The sequence below is a fragment of the Sceloporus occidentalis genome, unplaced genomic scaffold, assembly GCF_023333645.1.
Source record: "Sceloporus occidentalis isolate IW3139 unplaced genomic scaffold, rSceOcc1.0.p SCAF_4, whole genome shotgun sequence".
Classification (NCBI taxonomy): domain Eukaryota; kingdom Metazoa; phylum Chordata; class Lepidosauria; order Squamata; family Phrynosomatidae; genus Sceloporus; species Sceloporus occidentalis.
In genome coordinates this window covers 78,658,581-78,680,742 of record NW_028316984.1, presented here as the reverse complement: position 1 = coordinate 78,680,742, position 22,162 = coordinate 78,658,581, and the positions used below count along the sequence as shown (strand labels likewise).

At 44.2% G+C, this 22,162-nt stretch overlaps 1 protein-coding gene across 1 annotated transcript; it reads right to left on the bottom strand.

Moving 5' to 3' along the window:
• Positions 1-164: 164 nt before the first annotated feature.
• Positions 165-21,485, bottom strand: LOC149314045 (uncharacterized). Its single transcript, XM_089520406.1, has 3 exons — positions 21,077-21,485; positions 2,364-2,524; positions 165-1,160 (listed from the first exon to the last, which is right to left on the bottom strand). The coding sequence occupies exons 1-3, from the start codon at positions 21,483-21,485 to the stop codon at positions 849-851; spliced, it is 882 nt and encodes a 293-aa protein (XP_089376532.1). The 3' UTR covers positions 165-848.
• Between the last annotated feature and the right edge of the window lie 677 nt (positions 21,486-22,162).

Here is a 22,162-nt window from a genome sequence, read left to right as displayed (position 1 = left end):
TGAGGAAAAGTGGGATGAAAGGAGAAGAGGAGGAGAAGGGGTAAACTCAACTGTGGTGATTTGCTCTATAGTATGTAGGCACAACACTGCCATTTGCTTCATCCTGGATGTCTTCCTAGCAACACCATACAGGCAGCTGGGTACATAGTGTTTAACCCATTCATGTTATAGCAGCCGATAATAATGATCTTATAATGCCTGTTGCCCAGAGTACTATTGCCACCTTGCATGCTGCAATATTTCTTGCAAACACATCACAGCTGCATCTGGACTACTCATCATAGCCATTCTATACCCAGTCTGTTTTTCTGGAGTAACTTTCCACCAGCTATGACTTCACCTGTTCCTCTTCTATCTTTTAGACATAAGTTAACAAAAGGGATTAGACTTCCTCTGGTTCTTACCAATCAGCACCATAAACAGTAACCTAGAAGTTCCTGTTGGTCTTCAGCAGTAATAGCTGAAGGGCTAGAGAACTGGTATCACATTGCAGGGTGTATGGTTTCTGATGCTATTTCATTGAGAATCAGTCAGTTACTTTCATGAAAAAAAATGCCTGTAGGCTATTTGTTAGCAAAGCAAATCTCAGCCTTCTGAAGTACATCTCTTTATACCAAATTGAGGCGAATGCCAAAGTGGGTTTCCACTCAATACACTAACAGAACAATTACAAGATAAATATATTCAAACACACATAAATTAAGTGGCACAGTTTTACCAGGGCACCAGCCCAGGAAAAGTCTTTTAAAATGTCTCTTAGCAGAACAAGAACAGAAAACCACTTTTTGATTGGCTGGAGCTGGTTTTTAGATGCTCTTGTTGCTCTGCTTTTGAGGCCTGTGGCTCCCTCATAACAGCAGGTTCAGCTCCCTGTGACTGGAGCTCTGCATTTCTTCTTCCTCTTCTGACTCTGAGGAATCAGGGCTGTAGCTGAAAGTCTCTGCTTTGTGGTGCAGGAAGTGTGTGCTGGCTCTGTGCCTTGTACATTCCTCACCAGTGTTCCCGTCTTCATTCTCCTGCCCTCGTATTTCTCCAGACAGCAGTTTCTCTGAGGCCTTGCTGGCCCCTCTCTGTTTCTCAACCTCAGCTCCCATCACCTGCTCCTTGGCCTTCCGACTGCGCTTCCACTTCATCCTACGGTTCTGAAACCAGATCTTCACCTGTGAGAGATGAACCAACAGATGGTGACAGGAACTCTTTCATATTATGAGGAGACTGGATCTTCTGACATATAACCTCTAGATCAGGGGTTCTCAGACTTTGGTCCTCCACATGTCTTGGACTTCAGCTCCCAGAAATCCCAGCCAGTGTGGACAATGGTTAGGAATTCTGGGACCTGATGTCCCAAACACCTGGGGCACCAGTGTTTGGGAACTACTCCTCTAGATCAGTGGTTTTTAATCTCTGATCCTCCTTTCCTTTTCTTCTACTTCTTCTTTTTTTTCTTTTTTCTTTTTGGACTTCAGATCTCAGAAACCCCAGTCAATTTGGCTAACACTCAGGATTTATGGGAGTTGACGTCCAAAACATGGGAAAGGTCAAATGTTGGGAACCAGCGCTCTAGATCAAATGCAGTAAGGCTCCAGTTCATGGGCCAAATGTCAGCCTCCAGGCCTGTAACACTAAGATCTCTGGACTTCCCTCCAGGCCATATTACCAATCCCACTGGGCCTGCTATGGCCTGTTTGTGTTAACTGACCCATCATGTTTCATTCAAGAACAGCAAGATTGATGAAGGGAAGCAGTAGCAGCACTAGTAGCAGAGGTAATAGTAATAGAAGCTGCTGCTGTTGCTGCTTCTGCTGCTCCTAACCAACATAAATAAATAAATAAATAAAATAAGAGTCACATCTACAATTCTGTCTACTTTTGGTTCTGATGACACCGCTGCTTGTATTGGGAACCCTGACAGATTCCAACAAGGTAATGTGAACAATGAAAGCAAATATCTTTCCACAAAAGGTTGATTTTCCATAACCTCTTAGCCTACATAGTCAGTGGCCATGGTGACTGGAGAATTCTGAATTTTTAGATAATCGATTATTTTCAATTCCAAATCTGCACCAGATTTTCTTATTTCCTGTGTGCTTTCCATAGCTGCCCATCCATCATTCCCACTTGAACCAACGCTACCCCAATTCTGTAACAAAAACCACAGCAGAGGAGCTACCTTCTCATTTTAGCTCATTACAGTTCTCTGCAAGAGTGCTTGTCATTTTCATCAGAGAATAAATGACAGCTACAGGCCTTCAGTTCATTTAAATGACCACATGCATGGTTTATTGAAAGCTCACAGCAGCTTCAGCTGCCTCTCTTGATATTTCTGTAGGTCATTCTCGATGTCATTCTCCATGGGGCTGTACCTGTGTCTCAGTAAGCATCAGTGACGTGGCCACCTCAAAGCGTTTGGGCCGGGATAAGTACTTGTTGATCTTGAACTGGTTCTCCAACTCAAGAAGTTGCTGGCTGGTGAAGGCTGTCCGAGGACGACGGCATTTGCCCATCAGGCTGGACTGTGGGGCAGCTGGAAGGGAAAGCAAGAGTCACACACATGGCTCAGGAGGATGAGGCTGCCAGGCACTGGCTGTATAATTTGCCAGAGAAAGAATACATGCACACTACTATACTAAACAAGCACATTTGCCTGAGACAGAAATTATGGCTGAATGATGTCCACTGTGCAACACAAATACTATGTCCCGATTAATAGCAACTTTGGAAATACTTTTATCATCCAAGTCATTCTAGGAAGATAACAGAGCAGAATAAATTAATCTCAGTTTTTTAGAGTGAAGATGTCTATCTTTCTTTCCCCTGTGCTAGGAGTGAGCTATCGTGGCTATCCAATAGTTTTTTGGATTTCAGCTCCCAGCACCCTCTCCATTGGGTATTCTGGATAAGGCGGATGGCAGTTGCACACCAATAACAGTGCCTGTGTTAATAACAAAGATTGGCATCCTTAAATATAAAGAAACCTGTACCTAAATGCTACATTTTTATTCTCAAAGTAGAGTTTTTTCAGAGGGAAGTGCAGCCCCAAATCTTCCCACTCACTATCCTTTTTCATGCTTGTTCAATTGCTATTTGCTGCCTAAGTGACAGTTATTTCATTGCCATTTAAAAAATCAACAAATAAATTTCTCCCCAACTACATTATTCCAACTAGTCAGAGATCACATCACCAACCTGAGGACATCATGCCAGGTTCATGTAAAATGCCAGCACTAACTTATGCCAGCATAAATCCAATTTAGAGTGAGCAGAGAAAGCTCTGAGTGGGGAAATTCACATCTACACGTTATCACACAGGGAGGGGGGAATTGTGGGAAAATTGGGGGTTTAAACAGTGATTATCCTGTGAAAATTGTGCACTCATGATTAAGATTTTCACACATATCAAGATTAAAGTATTTTTGAGGGAATAACCAGCAATAAATCATTCACAGGATTTCCTCTGAATGATTTGTTGCTGGTTATTCCCTGGTTGTTCCTCAGATAATGATGCTTTAATTGCGACATTATGTGAAAATCTTAATCACAATTATGTGATTTTCATAGGATAATCACTGTTTAAACCCCCGATCTCCCCCCCCCCCCCGATTTCCCAGTGTAATAAAGTCCATTGACAGCTGTCTAAGAAAAGGCCTAAATACACTAAAGGCACCAGATCCTGTCTGATCTTGAAAGCTAGCCAGGGACAGCTCTACTTAGTACTGGATGAGAAATGAATAAATACCAGGTGCAGAAAGGAACTGGAAAAAAAAATACCCCAAGTATTCCTTGCTTTAAAAACCCTATGAAATTCATGTGGTTACCATAAGTTGGCAGGCATCTTAATGGCACATATACACACACACTAAGAACACCTGAAGTAGTAGTGATTTTTGCAGAAAGTGCAAGAAGCCCCAAATGTTTGTATGTGCTCCTTCAACATACCTATCAACTTATGTTGATCCTATGAATTCCATAGGGTTTTCTTAGGCAAGGGACACTGAGAAGTGGTTTCTTTGCCTTCCTCTGAAATATAGCACAGCCCTATGGTACATGGTGTTCCTTGGCAATCCCCCATTCAGTTATTAATCAGGCCTGACCTTTCTTAATTTCTAAAATCAGATGGGATCTGGTAGCTTCAGAGCCAGTATGGCATAATGGTTTGAGTTTTGGACTACAGCTCTCGAGACCAGGATTCTATTCCCAGCTCAGCCTTAAAACCTACTCAGTGACCTTGGGCAAGTCACATACACTCAGCCTCAGGGGAAGGCAAAGGCAAACCTCTGAACAAATCTTGCCATGAAAACCTCCATGATAGATTCATCTTAGGGTCACCGTAAGTCAGAAATGACTTGAAGACACACAACAACAGTCTTCAGGGTTTTTAAGTTTGGTGCAAATACTACCCCCCATAATTTATTCCTCAGGGAATGTCCAGCCAACAAAAAGGATAATCTATGCTCGGAGCTGTAAATCATATGCCCCTACAGATGTTGCTGGACTTCAATTCCCACCAGCCCAACCAGTGGTGAAGAAGGCTGGAAGTTAAAGTCCAATAACACCTGAAAGGCTGCATAAGTCCCACCCTGATCTATGATCATATTCCCTTACTACCATTGTGGTATTTGATTATGTATATGAGGCCTAGGAGATTGTAAGGAAACATAAGCTAGACATGTTGAGCCCGCTGCCTTCCCTTCAGGTAATGATTTTATTACCCAGCTGATATTAGTCAGCTTGATATGTTATCAGTACTCATTTTAACAATCGCAACCAATTCCGTTGGTGAAATTAAACCTCCTTTATTAGCCTAAGGTGTATTTAATTACCTCCAGCTGTCTCAAGCCTTGATAAAAGGTAGTCCTCCTTCAGAGAGGCTTAGGTGCACCTATCTCCCTAATGAGCTGTTATCGGAGCAACTGCCAAATCAGGGGAGAGAATGAACAAAAGAAGCTTTGAGGGAGACTGCTTGCCCCATACGGGTGGAACAGGGAGGGTGCTCCTTGATTCCCCTATTATTGTCAGCTTTATGGGCTGCCTCCAGGATTAACTTTTACTGCCCTTGACTAAACAGAGAACAGACATTTAGTGGTGAAAGTAGGCAGGGACACGTAGGTACAGAATACCACAAAAAAAGGGGGAAACAACATTATGGGAGTTCTCAAGAAACATCTAAGCCACGTTGATCACTGCACATATTAAAAGCAAGGCAAGTGACCATGAAGAGTCAACACAGTGTTGTTACCCAAAATGCTAGACTCTCAGGAAGGAATCCACAATTGGCTTCAATGGTGGATTGGTTTATCTCAATAGGAATAAGCAAGAGGGCAAAGGTAACACTTTAAAAACTGGGATTCTAGCCTATGTATAACAGTTCCAAACCCAGAATGCCACACAGCAAATTCCAAATTAGTTTAGTTTTAGCAAGGGGAAATCAACATTCACATAAGTTGATTCTTATTCACACTCCCTCACACATGCATACAAGAACGAATTATGTAAAAGGTGATAACTGATAGAGATTTCATAGGGTTTTAGCAGCAGGTGATACTTTACCATTCAGGCATGGAGCTCTGATCACAGGGTGCAGTGGATGAGTCTGGCTCAGCATGCAACCATGACCTGAATGGACCTGTGTGTGCTAAGGAGTCAAGGGAGAAACGGACAGAGAAGTTGTCTGTACTCAACTAAGATTGAACTAGAACAACTCTAAATGGACATATTTATAGGAAGAAATGAGTCCTGAGGCAGTTTCTCAGGGATTTGAGAGGATCATTCCAGAAAAATAATGGCCAGAGATTTGCGGAGATGGCAGGACAACCAATCCAGATGTCTCACACAGAGGTGTCATCTCCAGATTGATTCCCAACCTTTGGCCAGTAACCAGTGCATTGCCCAAGGTGCTAACAAAAGGATTTACTTTTTGGCATCTCCTTATTGTTTAATTTTTAGGCATCAGACATGAAACCTTATAAACAGCTACCTCACAGTTACCAAAACATGCTATCAGAGACAATCTGATGCTAAATATCACTGACTGACTGCTGTAAAATGCTTCCAAATACTGAATATGACCAATTATCATTTACCAAATACTGTGGAATATCTTCTACCTTGGCATCCCAAATGTTTTAAATACTAGAAGCTCCAGAAAATGAATGTGCACTTCCAATCTGATCTTCATGGGCTTTAATTCCAGGATGACAACAATAAGGCATGTTTCTACCTTTCCCCGATATCATTATTCACTCTGTTTTTACTTTTAATGACTGAATCACCCTGCTGTTTGCTATTTTTAAAATACGTTTTAAAGCAATTAAAACACTGTACTGTTACCAGATAAATCTGAGTATTTAGTGATCATCCAGGAAGAGGATTGTTTGACTCTCTGCATGTTGAATGCCCATGGGTTTTTCACAGTCATGAAAAGCTGAACACACCTTGCCATAATCATTGGAAAGTACAGCTATGGATATGCCAACATAATGCCATACAGGTCAGCTGAGAAATGAACAGCAAAATTCAGCTGTAAGATAGATGTGAATCTATTGGTAGATTGGATTTAGATCTTTTGGAGTGATTTGGGGTGATTTCTGACTGGCCATTGCTGAAGAATAGCAATTAAAAATGATTCCTATGTATTCCAAATTATATTACTGAAATAAGAAAAGGTTGGAGTACCCAAGACTACACAGTGGTGTAGAAGGATTCTGAACATTTTTCACTTTTGATGTTCGAAAACAGATTACTAGCCTTAGGATCCTTGGGACCAAATCCAATTGTTAGTCCCTACTAAAGTAGTGGCTTGAGAACCAACTTGGTGTGGTGGTTTGAATGTTGGACTATGATTCTGGGAGACTAGGGTTTGAATCCCTGCTTGCCCATGGAAACCCACTGGGTGACCTTGGTTAAGTCACACACTCTCAGCCTCAGACGAAGGGAATGGCAAACCTCCTCTAACCAAATCTTGCCAAGAAAAAGCCATGATTGGTTCACCTTAGGATCACCATATGTCTGAAAGGACTTGAAGGCACACATCATCATCAACAACAACAGCTAGAGTAGACCCATTGAAGCAATGGGATTTACATAAATTTCAACCACTGTTCAACATCTAAGTCAATATGTTTACTCCAGGTGGAACTATCAATTTGAGAGTGTTAGCTATTAACACAAGTTGAGACAAACTACTGTGAAGAGAAACTATTCCCATATCCTTGAAGAAACTGCCAAGGGGTTAGTTGCCCACAACTGGGTTGCTCACCTAAATAGATCTGAAGATTTTGTTGTTTTTATATACTTTCAGGTCCATTTGGAATTGTAGCAACTTGTAGCAACTCTTTCACAGGTTTTTCTTAGAAAGACGTGTTCAGAGGAGGTTTACCATTGCCTTCTTGGGAGGCTGAGAGTATATGTCTTGCCCAACCAGTCAACCAGTGCCTTGTCAACCAGTGGGATTTCATGGCTGAGCTAAAATTTGAACCCTGGTTTTTTAGTTCAGTGTTCAGCCCCCTAGACTGAACAGAGGTGGGGAAAGTGTATAGCACTGGCAGTTGCCCACCAGGACAATTTTATAGCAAACGTGGTACCCAGAGGTCAAAATTAAATTTTGATACATATAAGAATTCACAAAAGTTTAATCAAAAGTTTGATACTGTATCCAATTACAATATTCATTTTAATAAGCAAATAAACCTATTGCTAGCCTGAGGCTGAGAGAGTGTGCCTTGGGTTTTTCCCCAGAAGTCCTGCTCCCAGAATTCCCTTCCCCCGGGACTGGGTGATACCTGACAAGGGAACACCACTGAGTTTGGGCATTGAGTCTCTAAAAGGTTCACCATCACTGCTCTAGAGGGTGTTTGAGGACCAAAAAAAACTTGATGAGGAGAGGGAGATGCAAACTTCCAAGGGATCCTAGAGGGCTGAAGTGGTCCCCCTAGTCTTTCACAGTTGCCCACTCCTGCCCTAGATTATGGCTCTGGAGGATTTTACTACCAAAACTCTATGCCTTATTCAGCATAATCTAGCCAGGAAATACTTCCACCTTTGGTTAATATCTCCTATCAAAATTGGGATGTTGATTTCTGCTTAATTTTGCCTACTTTTAGGAAACCATCAATTTTTAAATGTTTTTTTCCCAAAAGTACAAGAAAATAGAATTTTAAAATGCATACTATTAGGACAAACATACTAGGAGCAAAAGGATGCCTTTGTTTGTTAAACTCCCTCCACACTGTGCAGCCTTAGGTGCTGATGGCAACTAACAAAGCAATATATAAATACTAGTAGTACAGGGGTTGGAAACCCTTGGATGAGGCAGTCCCAGAAAATCCCATGATAGATTTGCCTTATGGTCCTCATAAGAGAGAAAGGACATGATGGCATAAAACGACAACTACAGTGGGCAAAATGAGGGCATCACCACCCCAATACAAATGCTGGCCTTCCATATGAATTTCCCTTAGTCTCCGAACATCTAGCACTGGAGAGAATGAGACCATGAAAATTGTTCATATCTGGAACTCTTCCAGTTACTGTGTTCACATGCCCTGGAATAACTTTGCCTGCCACTTTGAGAATTTGAGAGACATCTCACATTATCTTAGAGTACACATTTATTTAAAAAAACAATGATTGAAGTTTCTCCTTAATCAAAAGCAGAAGACAATAGATCTTCTAGACTGTATTTGCCTAAAAGATACAAATGCTATGCCAACTCCAATATAAATAGGATTCTTAATGGACACTAAGGCCCTGGACAGACCAGCAAAAAGTGCCAGCCTGTGGGCAGAGTCACGGCGTAGTGTTCGCACGCTCAATGCCATGACTCTGCTCCCATTGCACCATTTTGGCAAGTGCCTATTTACACAGCGCCAGTGTGGCACAGTGCCCAAACAGCAGAGCACAGGAGGGGCGTCATCATGTCAACAAAAACACAGAGCTAAAAACAAGCATTGATGCAGATACTCCAACACTTTGACCACAAATTGTGAAACAGGACAGGGCCATTTCTGTGGAGAAGTAAGCAGCCATTGCCAATTTGGAGTCAGTAGTTCCACCCTGGCAGACATCTTCATGGAAGTGATCCATGTCATGGAGATGGTACTTTTGCATTAGACAGTTTTCCTCAGAGACCCTCAGAAGGTATGTCCATATAATAGTGGATGGCTTTTTGGAGGTGGGGGTGGATTTTGTGGATGGCTTTTTTGGAGGGCGGGGAATTTTGCTTGTGTGCAAAATTTGTCATTTTTCCTAAACTATTGGACGATGTATGTGCTCATGTTTGGCCCAAAATATCACATGGAATTAAAAAAAATTATATGCACATTGAGGTGTGTGTGCACGCGCACGGGCGCGCATTCCTATGTGCCATGCTGCTACAATTGTTGCCTTTTCCTCCCCCCCCCCCCCCCATGCTCATTTCAGATCATGGATGGCTCCCAGAAGCTGGGCTTCCCACAGGTACTTGGAGCCATGGATTTGTGCCCCTGTGAAACTGTGTCCCCTGTGTGTCAAGGCGGAGAGTTCATCAAAAAGAAGGACCACTACTCCATCCTTCTTTAAGGGGCCTGTCACCACGAGGGTCATTTTGTGGATGGAGAAATTGGTTGGAAAGGCAATGGAGGCATGCGTCTTTGTCCCAAGGAATCCTACCATTACTTTCTGTGAGAAGCAGATTGGGCCACAGGTGATTTCAGGTGGTGCCTGTTTTGTTCAAAAGTGGCTCATGAAGCCCTACCAGGATACAGTGACTCCAAAGCAGGCTCTGTTCAACCAGCACCTCAGTCATGCCAGAAAAATGTTGGAGAGCACATTTCAGTGACTGAAGGCATGGTGGAGGTGCTTCATAGCCCCCTTGGGGGTGGCAGAGGAAAATGTTATCTCAATCATTTATTCCTGTGTTGTTCTTCACAACATAGTTGAAACTGGGGGGACTGTGCGGGAGGACAACCCTCAGAGTGTCCAGTCATTTTTTCTGGCCATTTTGGGTCTTCCTCTGATTCACAAAGAGGTTCTAAAGAAAAAAAAGAGGGGGAAATAGTGAGGGATACCTTGGCAGATTTCTTCTGGTAGCAAGCAAAGTGATACTGCACCATGTAATCATGTGTACCCTCCCTAAATTGTTTTACAAGCTGTTGAATTACAGTCTAAAACACTGACCACTTCCTCCCCCCCCCTTCCTACTAAATCAGTTCCTACTATTTGATTTGAAAAGAACTCTGTGTGTGTGTGTGTGTTGTTTTATGATTGCGTGTAAATAAAAATAAAGAGGGGGGAAAAGAAATCAGTTACCACTGTTGTGATTGTTAATAAATGTGTCTCTGTGTTTTGTATCACACAGTTGAAAACTACAAAGCCTTCACTGGCCAAACATTACCATCAGTGAACTATCCTTATATGTCTCCCCCCCCCCCTCAACTTTTCTCAGGTCAGCATGTAAAAATTCTCTAGTCACATGATCCTGGGATCCTTTGTTATAAGTTATAAAGCTGGCATCTATAAAGTTATAAGATGCAAGCATTTATTCTGTAACATCCCCTTCTCCATCTTCTTGCCTTTGGCTTACTTTCCCTGGGAAGGCGTCCTAAAATGTTTTACATTGGCTATCCTTCCTCCCTTTTTGACCACTTTGATTTTCTACATACTTGTACTCTCCAGATGTATTTTTCCTTACCTGCAAAGACAATTGTAGGTGTGTGTCATGGAAACCACCCCCCTTCTTGTGCATTTTAACCTGATAAATATATCAGGCCCTGTATATGCAATTGTATAAAATCCCCCTCCCCAAAAGGCTAACTGCTACACAGTTTCCCCAGTCCCCTGTCTGCCAATACATTTCTAATCCCAAATTCCCGTACTTTCTTATTGGCCTTAAAAATCCCAATATTTTATGGAATTGGTCTTAAGTTTTTCAGAGCTGAACCCGGAAATGCAATGATTTCCTATAGCTTTCCTCCTGCATTTTTTTGTCAGAAGGGCAGGATGGCTGCGCAAAGCATTGTGCTCAGTAAAAATCTCAAAGGGGGGCAGGAGGAATGCAAACCTATTTTTTAAAATAAATGTTGAAAAGCACCAGAGAACAGGGAGAAAATAGATTCTACAGAGCTGTAGGAATAGGAAATGCTTTTTACAAAGCTGTTGGCTGGCAAAAAATATGAGGAAAAATACCTAGGAACACCTCAATGCCCAGAGACCTTAGTGCACAGAGGTTCAAAAACAGACCTTCCCCAGTTCAGGGAGGGAGTGGTCCTGTTTCCCCCAAGGGGAAATGTGACCTTTTCTGGCCATTGCCCCAAAGCCCTCCCTCTGTTAAATCATCAATGTGAAGCAGGGACCATAATGACATCCTTCTGATCTGGGTACTACAGTAAAAATATTCAGATTCCCTTTTCTTGAAGAGTTTGAGGACTTTTTCCTGAGCAGATTCCCCCCTTCCCCAACAGGACAAATACTTTCGAATTTCATATGGCCTGATCACTTTCTACTGGCCTTCTACCAGGATAATTTGCATCATGTAGTCACTAGAAAAACTAGAGCAAAGATATACAACCAAGCATGAAAGTTAGAATCGTACAAGCCACTGTATTTTATTATTATTATTATTAACCTTTATTTATGAAGCGCTGTAAATTTACACAGCGCTGTACATGCAATCTTTTTAGTTAGACGGTTCCCTGCCCTCAGGCTTACAATCTAAAAAGACATGACACAGAAGGAGAAGGGAGTGGTGACGGGAAAGGGTAAGAGGTCCAGCAGTTCCTCTCTACCTCCGAGGCCTGGACCAAGGCAGATGGACTGGAGGGAGGGCTTGGCTCCAAAATGGAAGGTTAATCATCAGTATTCCCCATTACCATGTGTGGATGCGAGAGAGCTGGACAGTTAAGAAAATGGACAAAAGGAGAGTAGATTCATTTGAGATGTGAGGCTGGAAAAGAGTGCTGAGGGTCCTGTGGAGAGCAAAAGGAACAAACAATTGGGTCCTAGAACAAATCAAGCCTGAAATTTCCCTGGAGGCAAAGTTGACCAAACTGAGGCTGTCCTACTTTGGCCATATCATGAGAAGGCATGAATCATTAGAAAAGAAATAATATTAGGAAAGGTGTAGGGAAGTAGAAAGAGAGGAAGACCTCATGCTAGATGAATGGACTCAATTAAGCAGGTCATGGGTATGACTCTGCAGGAACTAGGAATAGTGGAGGACAGGGAGTCTTGGAGATGCCTTATCCACAGGGTTGCCATGAGTTGAGATCGCCTGAGGGTGGTTAACAACAAAGTCACTGTGTGATCTAGTGAGGATTTTTTGACCTATGTTTCATCATCATGTAGGCATGTGAGAGTTGAAGAAAATCGATGGGAAGAAAACTCATTTGAGATGCAGACTTGGAACAATCACTAAGGAAAGTAAAAAAAAAAAAGAAAGAAAATGCAAAGACAGGCCTAAAGTTAAACATAAAGAAAACAAAAATAATGACCACGGGGGATGTACATAAATTCAACTTCGACGGGGAAACTGAAATACTTAAAGATTTCCCATACTTTGGATCAAACATTGATCAGAAAGGAGAATGCAGTCAAGAAATCAGAAGAAGATTAGGAGTGGGAAGGGTGGCTATGAAAGAACTAGACAAAATCATAAAATGTAAAGATATACAGCTGAACACTAAAGTTAGAATCATTCAAGCCATTGTATTCCCTTTTACTATGGATGGATGTGAGAGCTAGACAGTGAAGAAAGCATATAGGAAGAAAATCAATTCATTTGAGATGTGGTGTTGGAGAAGAGTGCTGAGGGTACCATGGACAGCTGAAAAGACAAAGAAATGGGCCCTAGAATAAATCAAGCCAAGATGACTAAATTGAGACTGCCCTACTTTGGCCACAGCATGAGAAGGCAGGAGTCACCAGAAAAGACAACAATGCTAGAAAAGGTAACAGAGGGCCACAGAAAGAGAGGAAGACTGCACACCAGATGGATAAACTCAATCAGGGATTGGCAGGACCTGAGCAGAACAGTGGAGGACAAGGAGGTCTTGCAGATGCCTCACCCACAAGGTTGCAGGTGGACACCAGGGCAGGTAACAATAACACAATCCTTATGTGATGTAGTGGTTTCAGTGTTGGACTACAGAATCATTGAGTTTGAAGAGACAACAAGGGTCATCCAGTCCACCCCCTGCCATGCAGGAACTCATAATCAAGTGACCCTGTAGACCAGGGTTCAAATCCTCATTCGGCCATGGAAACCCACTGGGTGGCCTTAGGTAAATCACACTCTCTCATCCTCAGAGAGAGGCAAAGGCAACCCCCCTCTGAACGAATCTTGCCAAGAAAACCCTGCGATAGGCTTGCCTTAGGGTCGCCATAAATACGAAAGGACTTGAAGGCAGAAAACAACAAGAAGGGTCAACATTCAAACCACGTTTACCCCACAATTGGCTCTCATTGCCCTGTTAAGAAATTCTGGGTATGACAATGTGGACGATCATGTTTCCTCCTACAGCATTAGAAGGCCGAAAGCACTTTCAGGATCACCTTATAGGAATGGAAAGGAATGAAAGTGGGAGGGGGGGCTCTTATCAGACCTCACATGTCAAATCTTGATCGAGATATATTGGATTGGTAACTTCCCGTACTAATTAAGAATAAAAAATGAGGCTAAGAGGAAAGGAGATTTGGGTTCTGTCTTTATATCTGGAGCCATGTTCTTGCATTCTGGAATTTATCTACCAATAGACAAAACCTGAGGGCCCGGCGATGAGAAATTTAAACCATTCCCACGCTTAATGAAGATAAAGACCAAAGCCGTCATATTCATTAAATGCTCACCAAATACCAGCGCTGACACAGCAAGGTTAACAAGGACCATGGCATTAACTGGATTAATCTGCCAAGGGGTTCATTAATTCTACTCAATTCTCAGTAGCTGTACAGGTTCCTGGATTAATACTTATCGGCTGGTTACAAGAGTAGACATAATGTTATCAGCTGAGAGTAAATGAAATCTCTACTATTTCTACGCCGGAGGTTTCACTTACTTGACATGTCAGACATTTTGGAATAGTGATGCAAATAAGCACGTTTGCTCCGAATGGAGCTCCCTTGTACTCAATGGGAACTTGCCACACACTCTCAGCCTCAAGGGAAGGCAATGGCAAACCTCCACTGAAGAAGCTTGCCAAGAAAACCCCATGATAGGATCTCCATTATTCGGAAACGACTTGAAGGCATCCCAAATCAAAAGATCCTCTGTTAATTCGGAAGACTTCAGGCTTGCATGCTGCATTCTGATCTTTAGCAGGACTTTATTGTCAAACGCATGCACTTAGATGGAGTAAAAGGATTCTAGACTCTTTTGCAGAGTGTCAGAAGAATGCAATGCAGCTGGCGCTCCCTGTTTCTCCCATGAACCTACTCCTGGTTGCTGCTACAGGCTGCTTCTCTTCATTTCAGCCTCATAATTTAAGGCCAAAGGGGTTGCTTTGTTCCTACTGAAGTTGAACACTTGAGAGTCTGAAACCCTTGCAGATCACCCAGGGATGTGAGTATGTTTTGAATAGGCGAAGCCACCCATCATATTTAAGGGGGCCACAGCCTGATAAATCCTATCTTCTGCGGCTCTGGTGGACTGTCAAAAAGATAAATAAATGGGACCTACAGTAATCAAGAGAGAGACAGCGTTGTTTAGTGGTTTGAGTGTTGGACTCTGGAGGCCGGGGTTGAATCCAGCTCAGCCATGGAAATTCACTGGGTGACCTTAGGCAAGTCACACTCTCTCAGCCTCAGGGGAAATGTGCAAAGGCAAATTCCCTCTGAACAAATATTGCCAAGAAAACCCTCTAATAGGTTTGCCTTAAGCTCAGATCAGAAATGACTTAAAGGCACACAACAACAACAACAACAACAACAACGAAGAGCAATCATAGAATCATTGGAGTTTATCAGACAAGGGAAATTGGAAGTATAATCCAATGGCAATCTGAACACAATCATGGGGTTTCATGTTATTGCGTGATAGACTGCCACACGCAAATTCAGGCAATGGCATGCAATTTTTGGGCAATGGGGAGCCAGTGTGAATGCAATGAGCATTCATGTAATTTCACTAAACGTGAACGTGAATGCATTCTGGCCCCACTTTCTTTTCATTCGAAATTAACTAGTTGGAAGAGAGCACAAGGGCCATCCAGTCCAACCCCCTGCCATGCAGGAACTCTCAATCAAAGCATCAAGCCTGAATTCTCAATAGAAGTCAAAGGGACACATCCCGAGACTGGCAAGACTCACTGGAAAAGAAAATGCTGGGTAAAGTGGAAGGGAATTGAAAAAGATGAAGGCTGAATTAAGGGTTGATCAGTAGAAGAAACCAGGCCTCTGTTTCAAAGAACTAAGCAGGAATACTGTTGATGACCGAGATGCTTGGAGTCTCTCACTCCTAGGGGCTGCTTCCACACTGCAGAATGAATGAAGTTTGGTACCACTTTTACTGCCATGGCTCCAAGCTCTGGAATCCTAGGATCTGTAGTTCGTTGTGGCACCAGAGCTCTCTGACTAAATATCTCGCAAAACGAACATTCCTAGAATTCCATAGCATTGAGTGGTGCCAAACCGGGTTATTTCTGCAGTGCAGACGCATGCAGCCTGGTCGGTGGAAAGAACGAGAGACATTCTTTCTCTCTCTCTCTCTCTCTTTCTCTTCCTCCTCGCTGGAAACTAGTGAGCCATTAACTGGGCCAGTCCTGGGCAGAAGTGCCGGGAGACCTTGGGCAGATTAAAGTTCAAAACCTTTTACAACTTCCCCTGGCCCCAGCCGGGTGATTGATGTGGGAAAAGGCCCCTGGAAGGGCAGCCGGTGTCCTCGCCGCCAAGGAGGACCAGGCTCCGCCACATTTATGGAGGACAGGACACCAGGAAAGCTCAACACACTCCTGGAAATATAAATGCACGCTTCTTAGTCATGCTCAAAATGCAGGACGTTTTGGAATTCCTCCTGGACAGAAGGAGGTTGAAATGTAGGACATGTCCTGGAAACAGAGTGGCCAGATGGATTCACCGCAAAGGAGGACAAGGCACCGCAAAATGTAGGACACGCAAGAAAAAAATGGAGGGCATGACCTAATGCAAGCTAAAAGTACACTCCATTTGTCCTCACCGCAAAGGAGGACAAGGCACCGGCGGGAAATGTAGGCCATTCAAAGCAAAAGGGAGGACATGACCAAAATAAAAACTAAAAAAACCTCAGAGATGTAAATTTATGATGCTTAGCCATGCTCAAAATGGAGGGCATTTGGGAATTATTATTATTACATTATTTATTATTATTATTATTATTTTCTTATATCCCTCCTTTCAGAACAACGAGTATAAAGCAATACAACTTAAAAACAGTGCAACGATATTAAAATATATAATTTAAAAAAAAAACCAATATAACCTCCTGGACAGAAGGCTGAAATGTAGGACACGTCCTGGTAAAGGAGGACGTCTGGTCACCCGCTCAGAGGCGGCTTGCCTTAGCCTCCCTCTCAGGCTGAGAGAGTGTGACTTGCTCAAAGTCACCCAGGGAGTTTCCATGCCCGAGCTGGGTTTCCAGAAGCGTATCCAGTGCTCAAACCATATTGGCTGGGGCTGATGGGACTTCCAGTCCAACAATATCTGGAGGATCACTGAATATCCCTCCTTGCGCTATACAAACTGACACTTATCACAGAGTCACTCGCTTTGTTGTGTTTCCTAATGGGAACCCCGACCCTGAAGAGTCTGGGAATGTTTTGGATCCGAACAGACACTTCAAAACTGTGCGGTTCTCTAGTTGCTGTTTGCTCTAGAAGGCGCATTTAGCAACAGATTTTGATCAAACGTGTTGTTGCAATTTAATTAAACGTGTTAATTAATACCCACCCTAACCCAGACCGGCGTTTTTGTGCGACTTTAGAGCCGATCGGCCGACTTTTACTGAGCTTCCTCTCGATCACAATTCCTTCAAAATCAAGATTCTTAGAACCAATATTTTAAATCAATACTAGATCCCAGGCAGTTCTGGTTAAATGGGATGTGAATGCAGGTCATTTTTAAAAAGAAATTGATTATGGGTTTCCATTCAAAGTGCAAATTTACAGCGCTTTATAAATAAAATGTAATAATAATAATTCACCTCTTGAAAAATTTCGTGAGTGGAACTTTCAAGACATATAGGTCCAAAACACACTGCAGAAGTAATCCAGTTTGAGACCGCTTTAACTGCCCTGGCTCAGTGCTAGGGAATCCTGGGAACTGTAGTTTGTTGGAGCACTAGAGCTCTGTGACGGAGAAGGCTCAATGTCTCGCTGAACTACAGTTCCCAGAATTCCCTACCATTGAACCAGGGCAGTTAAAGCAGTCTCAAACTGGGTTATTTCTGCAGTGTGTTTTGGACCTTTATGTTTTGACATCCAGGTTGTTCTTAAGGCGACTTAAAAGGAAAAAGGAGGAAGACGATACAGTTTCAGATCAATTTAGGCACATCAGTATCCTAGCAATTCTATTTACCCTTCCAACCAACACCAGAAAATACTGGAATTAAAAAGAAAAACAAAACATCCCTAGAACTCTTATCCAAGCTCAGACAAATTGGTTTAAAAACACAACGGATCTGGAGTGCAAGAGGGAGAGGGAGAGGGAGGGTTAATGCGGGGGGGGGGTCCTTTTTATTTATGATTCGCAATAACATGCAGGAGGCATTGAAACAGATGCGGGCGTTACTCTGATTAAATTACATTTGTCCATTTATCACCACTCCAGAGTCCAAAACCCGGGACTGGACGCCCATCTGGAGCCTGGCACAACTATTACTTGTTGTGCTAATGTCCAGAGAAGTTGTTTTAAAATATAGAAGGCTATTTTTTATTTACTTGGATGTAACTCCCTTTGGATGAAACGGAGTTTGTTCCGCAAACAGAGGAACGAAAAGGTTGACAGATTGGCAGAATTGGGGACCATTCATTCCAACTCCTTCTTCTCTTCCTTCCTATTTCCCCAATGCAAGAACTCCAGAAGGAAAACACCCCCCCCCGCCCCCAGGGATGCTGTCCACCCAGCCTTTGCCTGAAGACCTCTAGCAATTAAGGTCCAAAACACACTGCCGAAATAATCCAATTTGAGACCGCTTTAACTGCCCTGGCTCAGTGCTAGGAAATTCTGGGAGCTTTTGTGAGACATTATCATCATCATCATCATCATCATCATCATCATCATCATATATTTAGCCTTCTTTGTTGGAGAGCTCTGGTGCCACAATAAACTACAGTTCCTAGGATTCCCTAGCACTGAGCCAAGGCAGTTAAAGCGGTCTCAAACTGAATTATTTCTGCAGTGTGTTTTGGACCTAAGAGATGGTCCTAAAGGCACTCTTTCTATTGCTTTGCCCATTTGGATGCGGTGTGTTTCTTCTAATGAAGTCCGCCAGGTATAAATATTTTTTTCCAAGGACGACTATTATTATTATTTTTATTATTATTATTTGTATCCCTTTCCCCCCAAAAATTGAGACTCAAGACAGCTTACAGTTTAAAAGCCCAGTACAATTAAAAACTTACCAAAGTGACAATTAAAATAGACTTAAACTATTACAATATTAAAACAGATCGTTTGTTTTGGACTAGGTCCCCATCTGATGTTGAAAGCTAAGCAGGGTCATTCCTGGTTAGTACTTGGATGAGGACCTGCCAAGGAACATCAGTTGTTGTGTAGTCTATACTTCAGAGGAAAGCAATGGCAAGCCACAACTGAGTGCTCCATACTTAAGAAAACTCTGGCGACTTGTTGGCATACAAATACAAACGCACACAAATACAACACAGTCTGTCAATAGAAGGTCTCAGGTCTATCCTTTGGAACAGGCTGGGGGAAAACGTTGTGTATTGTTGTCGTTGTCGTCGTTTTCGTGCTTTATCGGCAAGCTGCTGGAACAGCACTTTGGTATAAAACAGGGCTACCGACGTTTATGAAAATATATAAGGAAAATGCATTTTTAAAAACTGAACCCAAAATATCAATAAAATGTAAGTGCAAAGTCTGGATATTTGGAGGGGGTGAGTTTAAATTAAGGTTGCATCTCTTTCTGTGTGTGTTGCGTGCCTTCAAGTCGTTTCCTACTGATGGCGATCCTATCATGGGGTATTCTTGGCAAGCTTCTTCAGAGGAGGAGGTTTGCCATTGCCTTCCCTTGAGGCTGAGAGAGTGTGACTCGCCCAAGGCGACCCATCTAACACTGTAGAAATAATGCAGTTTGACACCACTTTAAGGGCTGTATTGGGGATTTAGTCCTAGGGATTCTTGAGATCTGCAGTTTTATAAAATCATTCTCGTTCTCTGCCAAAGAGTGCTAGTGCCCCACAAAATTACAAATCTCAAGATTCTGCAGGATGGAGCCGTGGCAGTTAAAGTGGTGTCAAACTGCATTATTTCTACAGTGCAGATGCACCCTAGGAGTGAGGCGGAAATAATACCCGACTAGAGGAAATCCAGTTTCGTCCCCGTTTGGATTTGAAACACTCCCGGGACTAGAACAAGCTCCGGGGCAGAATGCCTTCTAGCATCTAGGAAGAAAGCTATTTGTTTTCCATGCAGGTGTCTCCAACCAAGGATTTACGGAGGACCTTCGCAGCCAGGTTGCATCCTCACTGCAGAAATAATCCGGTTTGACTGCCATGGCCCAAGGCTATGAAATTAACTGGGTGACCTTGGGCAAGCCACACACTCTCAGCCTCAAAGGATGGCCACATGGTCAACTCTCTCTGAAGAAATCTTGCCAAAAAATACATATGAGAGGTTCGCCTGAGGGTCTCCATAAATCGAGAGTGACTTGGAGGTACACAACGACGACGACGACAAGGACAAATTTACGCCCAGCCCAGGGTGACCAGGTGTCCTCACTACAAAGGAGAGGACAAGGCACCGCAAAATGTAGGGCCTTCCAGAAGAATGTAGGACATGGCCAAATAAAAGCTAAAAACAACACTGTCAATAACCCATGCTTCTTAGTCCTGCTCCAAATGGAGGACATTTTGGAATTCCTCCTGGGCAAAAGGTTGAAATGCAGGCTATGTCCTGAAAAAGGAGGACGTCTGGTCACCCTGACCCAGCCCGGCTTTCCCCGTCCCTCTGGGCCCAGAGAGACCGGATGTCTTCACCGCAGGAAGACCGGGCACCGCAAAATGGAGGACATGCTAGAAAAAGGGAGGACATGATGATCCAATCAAAGCCCAAAAACACTTCTACAAAATATAATTTCGTGCTTCTTAGCTACGTTGGAAACGAAGGACATTTTGAGATTCCTCCTGGACAGAAGGAGGCTGAAATGGAGGACATGTTCTGGAAACAGGGTGACCAGGTGTGTCCTCACCTAAAAGGTGGAAGAGGCACCACAAAAGGGAAGACCTTCCAGAGAAAAACGGAGGACATGAGAAAACAAAACCTCGAAACACTCCTAGAAATGTGAAGTCGAAGGCTTTCATGGCTGGCATCCATAGTTTTTTGTGGGTTTTTCAGGCTATGCGGCCATGTTCTAGAAGAGTTTATTCCTGACGTTTCACCAGCATCTGTGGCTGGCACCTTGTGAAGATGAAGATGCCCATCCATAGCTGCTGGAGAAACGTCAGGACTAAACTCTTCTAGAACATGGCCACATCATCATCGCCCGAAAAACTCCTAGAAATATCAATGCATGCGTCTTAACCATGCTAAAAGCTCTCCTTACGAATGTGAATGCATGCTTCTCAGTGATGCTCCAAACGGAGGACATTTGGAGATTCCTCCTGGACAGGAGGCTGAAATGGAGGACAGGTTCTGGAAACAGGCTGACCAGGTGTGTCCTCACCGCAAAGGAGGGAAAAGCACCGCAAAAGGGAGGACCGTCCAGAGATAAAGGGAGGACATGAGGAAACAAAACCTCGCAACCCTGCTAGAAATGTCAAGGCATGCTTCTTAGCCCTCCTCAAAAGGGAGGCTATTTGGGGGCCCTCCTGGGGAGAAGGCTGGGATGTAGGGCGCGTCCTGGGAAAGGAGGGCCTGCCTCTCTCCCTCCCGAGGGCCCTCTTGCTCTACTCACCGGAGAAGTCGGGGAAGCGCGGGGCCAGGAGGGCGGCCCGGACCCAGGGCTCCAGGGGGAAGGCTCCGGCGGCGGCGGCGGCGGCGGCCCCCTTGAAGGCCAGGGGCGGGAGGGCGGAGGGAGCGGCGTAGGCGAAGGCCGGGGGCGGCTGGATCGGGTAGAGCGGGGCCGGGTAGAGCCCCGGCAGCAGCCCCGCGGGAGCCACAGGCAACAGACCCGGGGGCTTTGCGAGGAAGGCTCCGGGGGGCAGGGGGCCCAAGGGCAGGGGCGCCCCCGGGGGAGAGGGGCTCTCCAGCCTGCTCCCGCCTGAGCTCTCTGGGGAGGAGGCTATGCCAGCCGGCCGGGGCCCCTCTTCGGCCAAGAGGGCCTCGATGCGGAAGTTTTGGGACTTCTCCATGGCTTTCTGCATCTTAGATATTCCGAGCGAGGATGGGTGGCCTTCCCGCAGAGAGGCTTCTGCTCTGGTTGCCACCTGAAGGGGTTGGCACCCTTGCCTCCTGGGCTTGGGCTGCTTAGGCTGGCACCCAGGCGCCTCTCCTTGCCTCCGTTGGCACCCGGGGCGTCCAGTAAGTCTCCTCCCCGGACCCACCTGGAGGCTGCCTCCCCAGCTCCCGAGAGGCTGGAGGGATGGAAGGGGAAGAGGGGCCGCCCTTCCTGGCCCCCTCCTGGCATGATCTGCCAAGCCCCTTTGCCAGGCCCGCCCCAAAGCGGAGCAAAGCAGGCAAACTAGAAACCCTGCCCATTGTTTTCCTTTGCTACACTTAGGGAGCAGGGGAAGAGAAGGTTCAGAGGCCATATGACAGCCCCGTTTAACTGGGAAGGAGGCTGGCGTCTATAGGAAAGCTTTCCTGCTGCCAAGTTCGTTCTTTCAGTGAGTCTCAAAGGTGCTACAAGGTCTCTCTACCTACTGATTCTACAGACTAACACAGCTATATCTTTGAATTCTACCACTATTTGAAAGGGTGTCATATTGAAGAGGGAGCAAGCTTGATTTCTGCTGCTCCAGAGAATGAGACACGGAGCAATGGATGCAAGCTCCAGGAAAAGAGTTTCCACCTCAACATTAGGAGGAACTTCTTGACAGTA

Excerpts from the sequence above, each read along its gene's own strand:
- LOC149314045 (XM_089520406.1), bottom strand. The coding sequence starts at position 21,485 with ATGCAGAAAGCCATGGAGAAGTCCCAAAACTTCCGCATCGAGGCCCTC. Across the intron at positions 2,525-21,076 it reads GCGCTTCCCCGACTTCTCCG|CTGCCCCACAGTCCAGCCTG; the intron begins GTGAGTAGAGCA and ends TTTCCCTTCCAG. Across the intron at positions 1,161-2,363 it reads TGATGCTTACTGAGACACAG|GTGAAGATCTGGTTTCAGAA; the intron begins GTACAGCCCCAT and ends CATCTCTCACAG.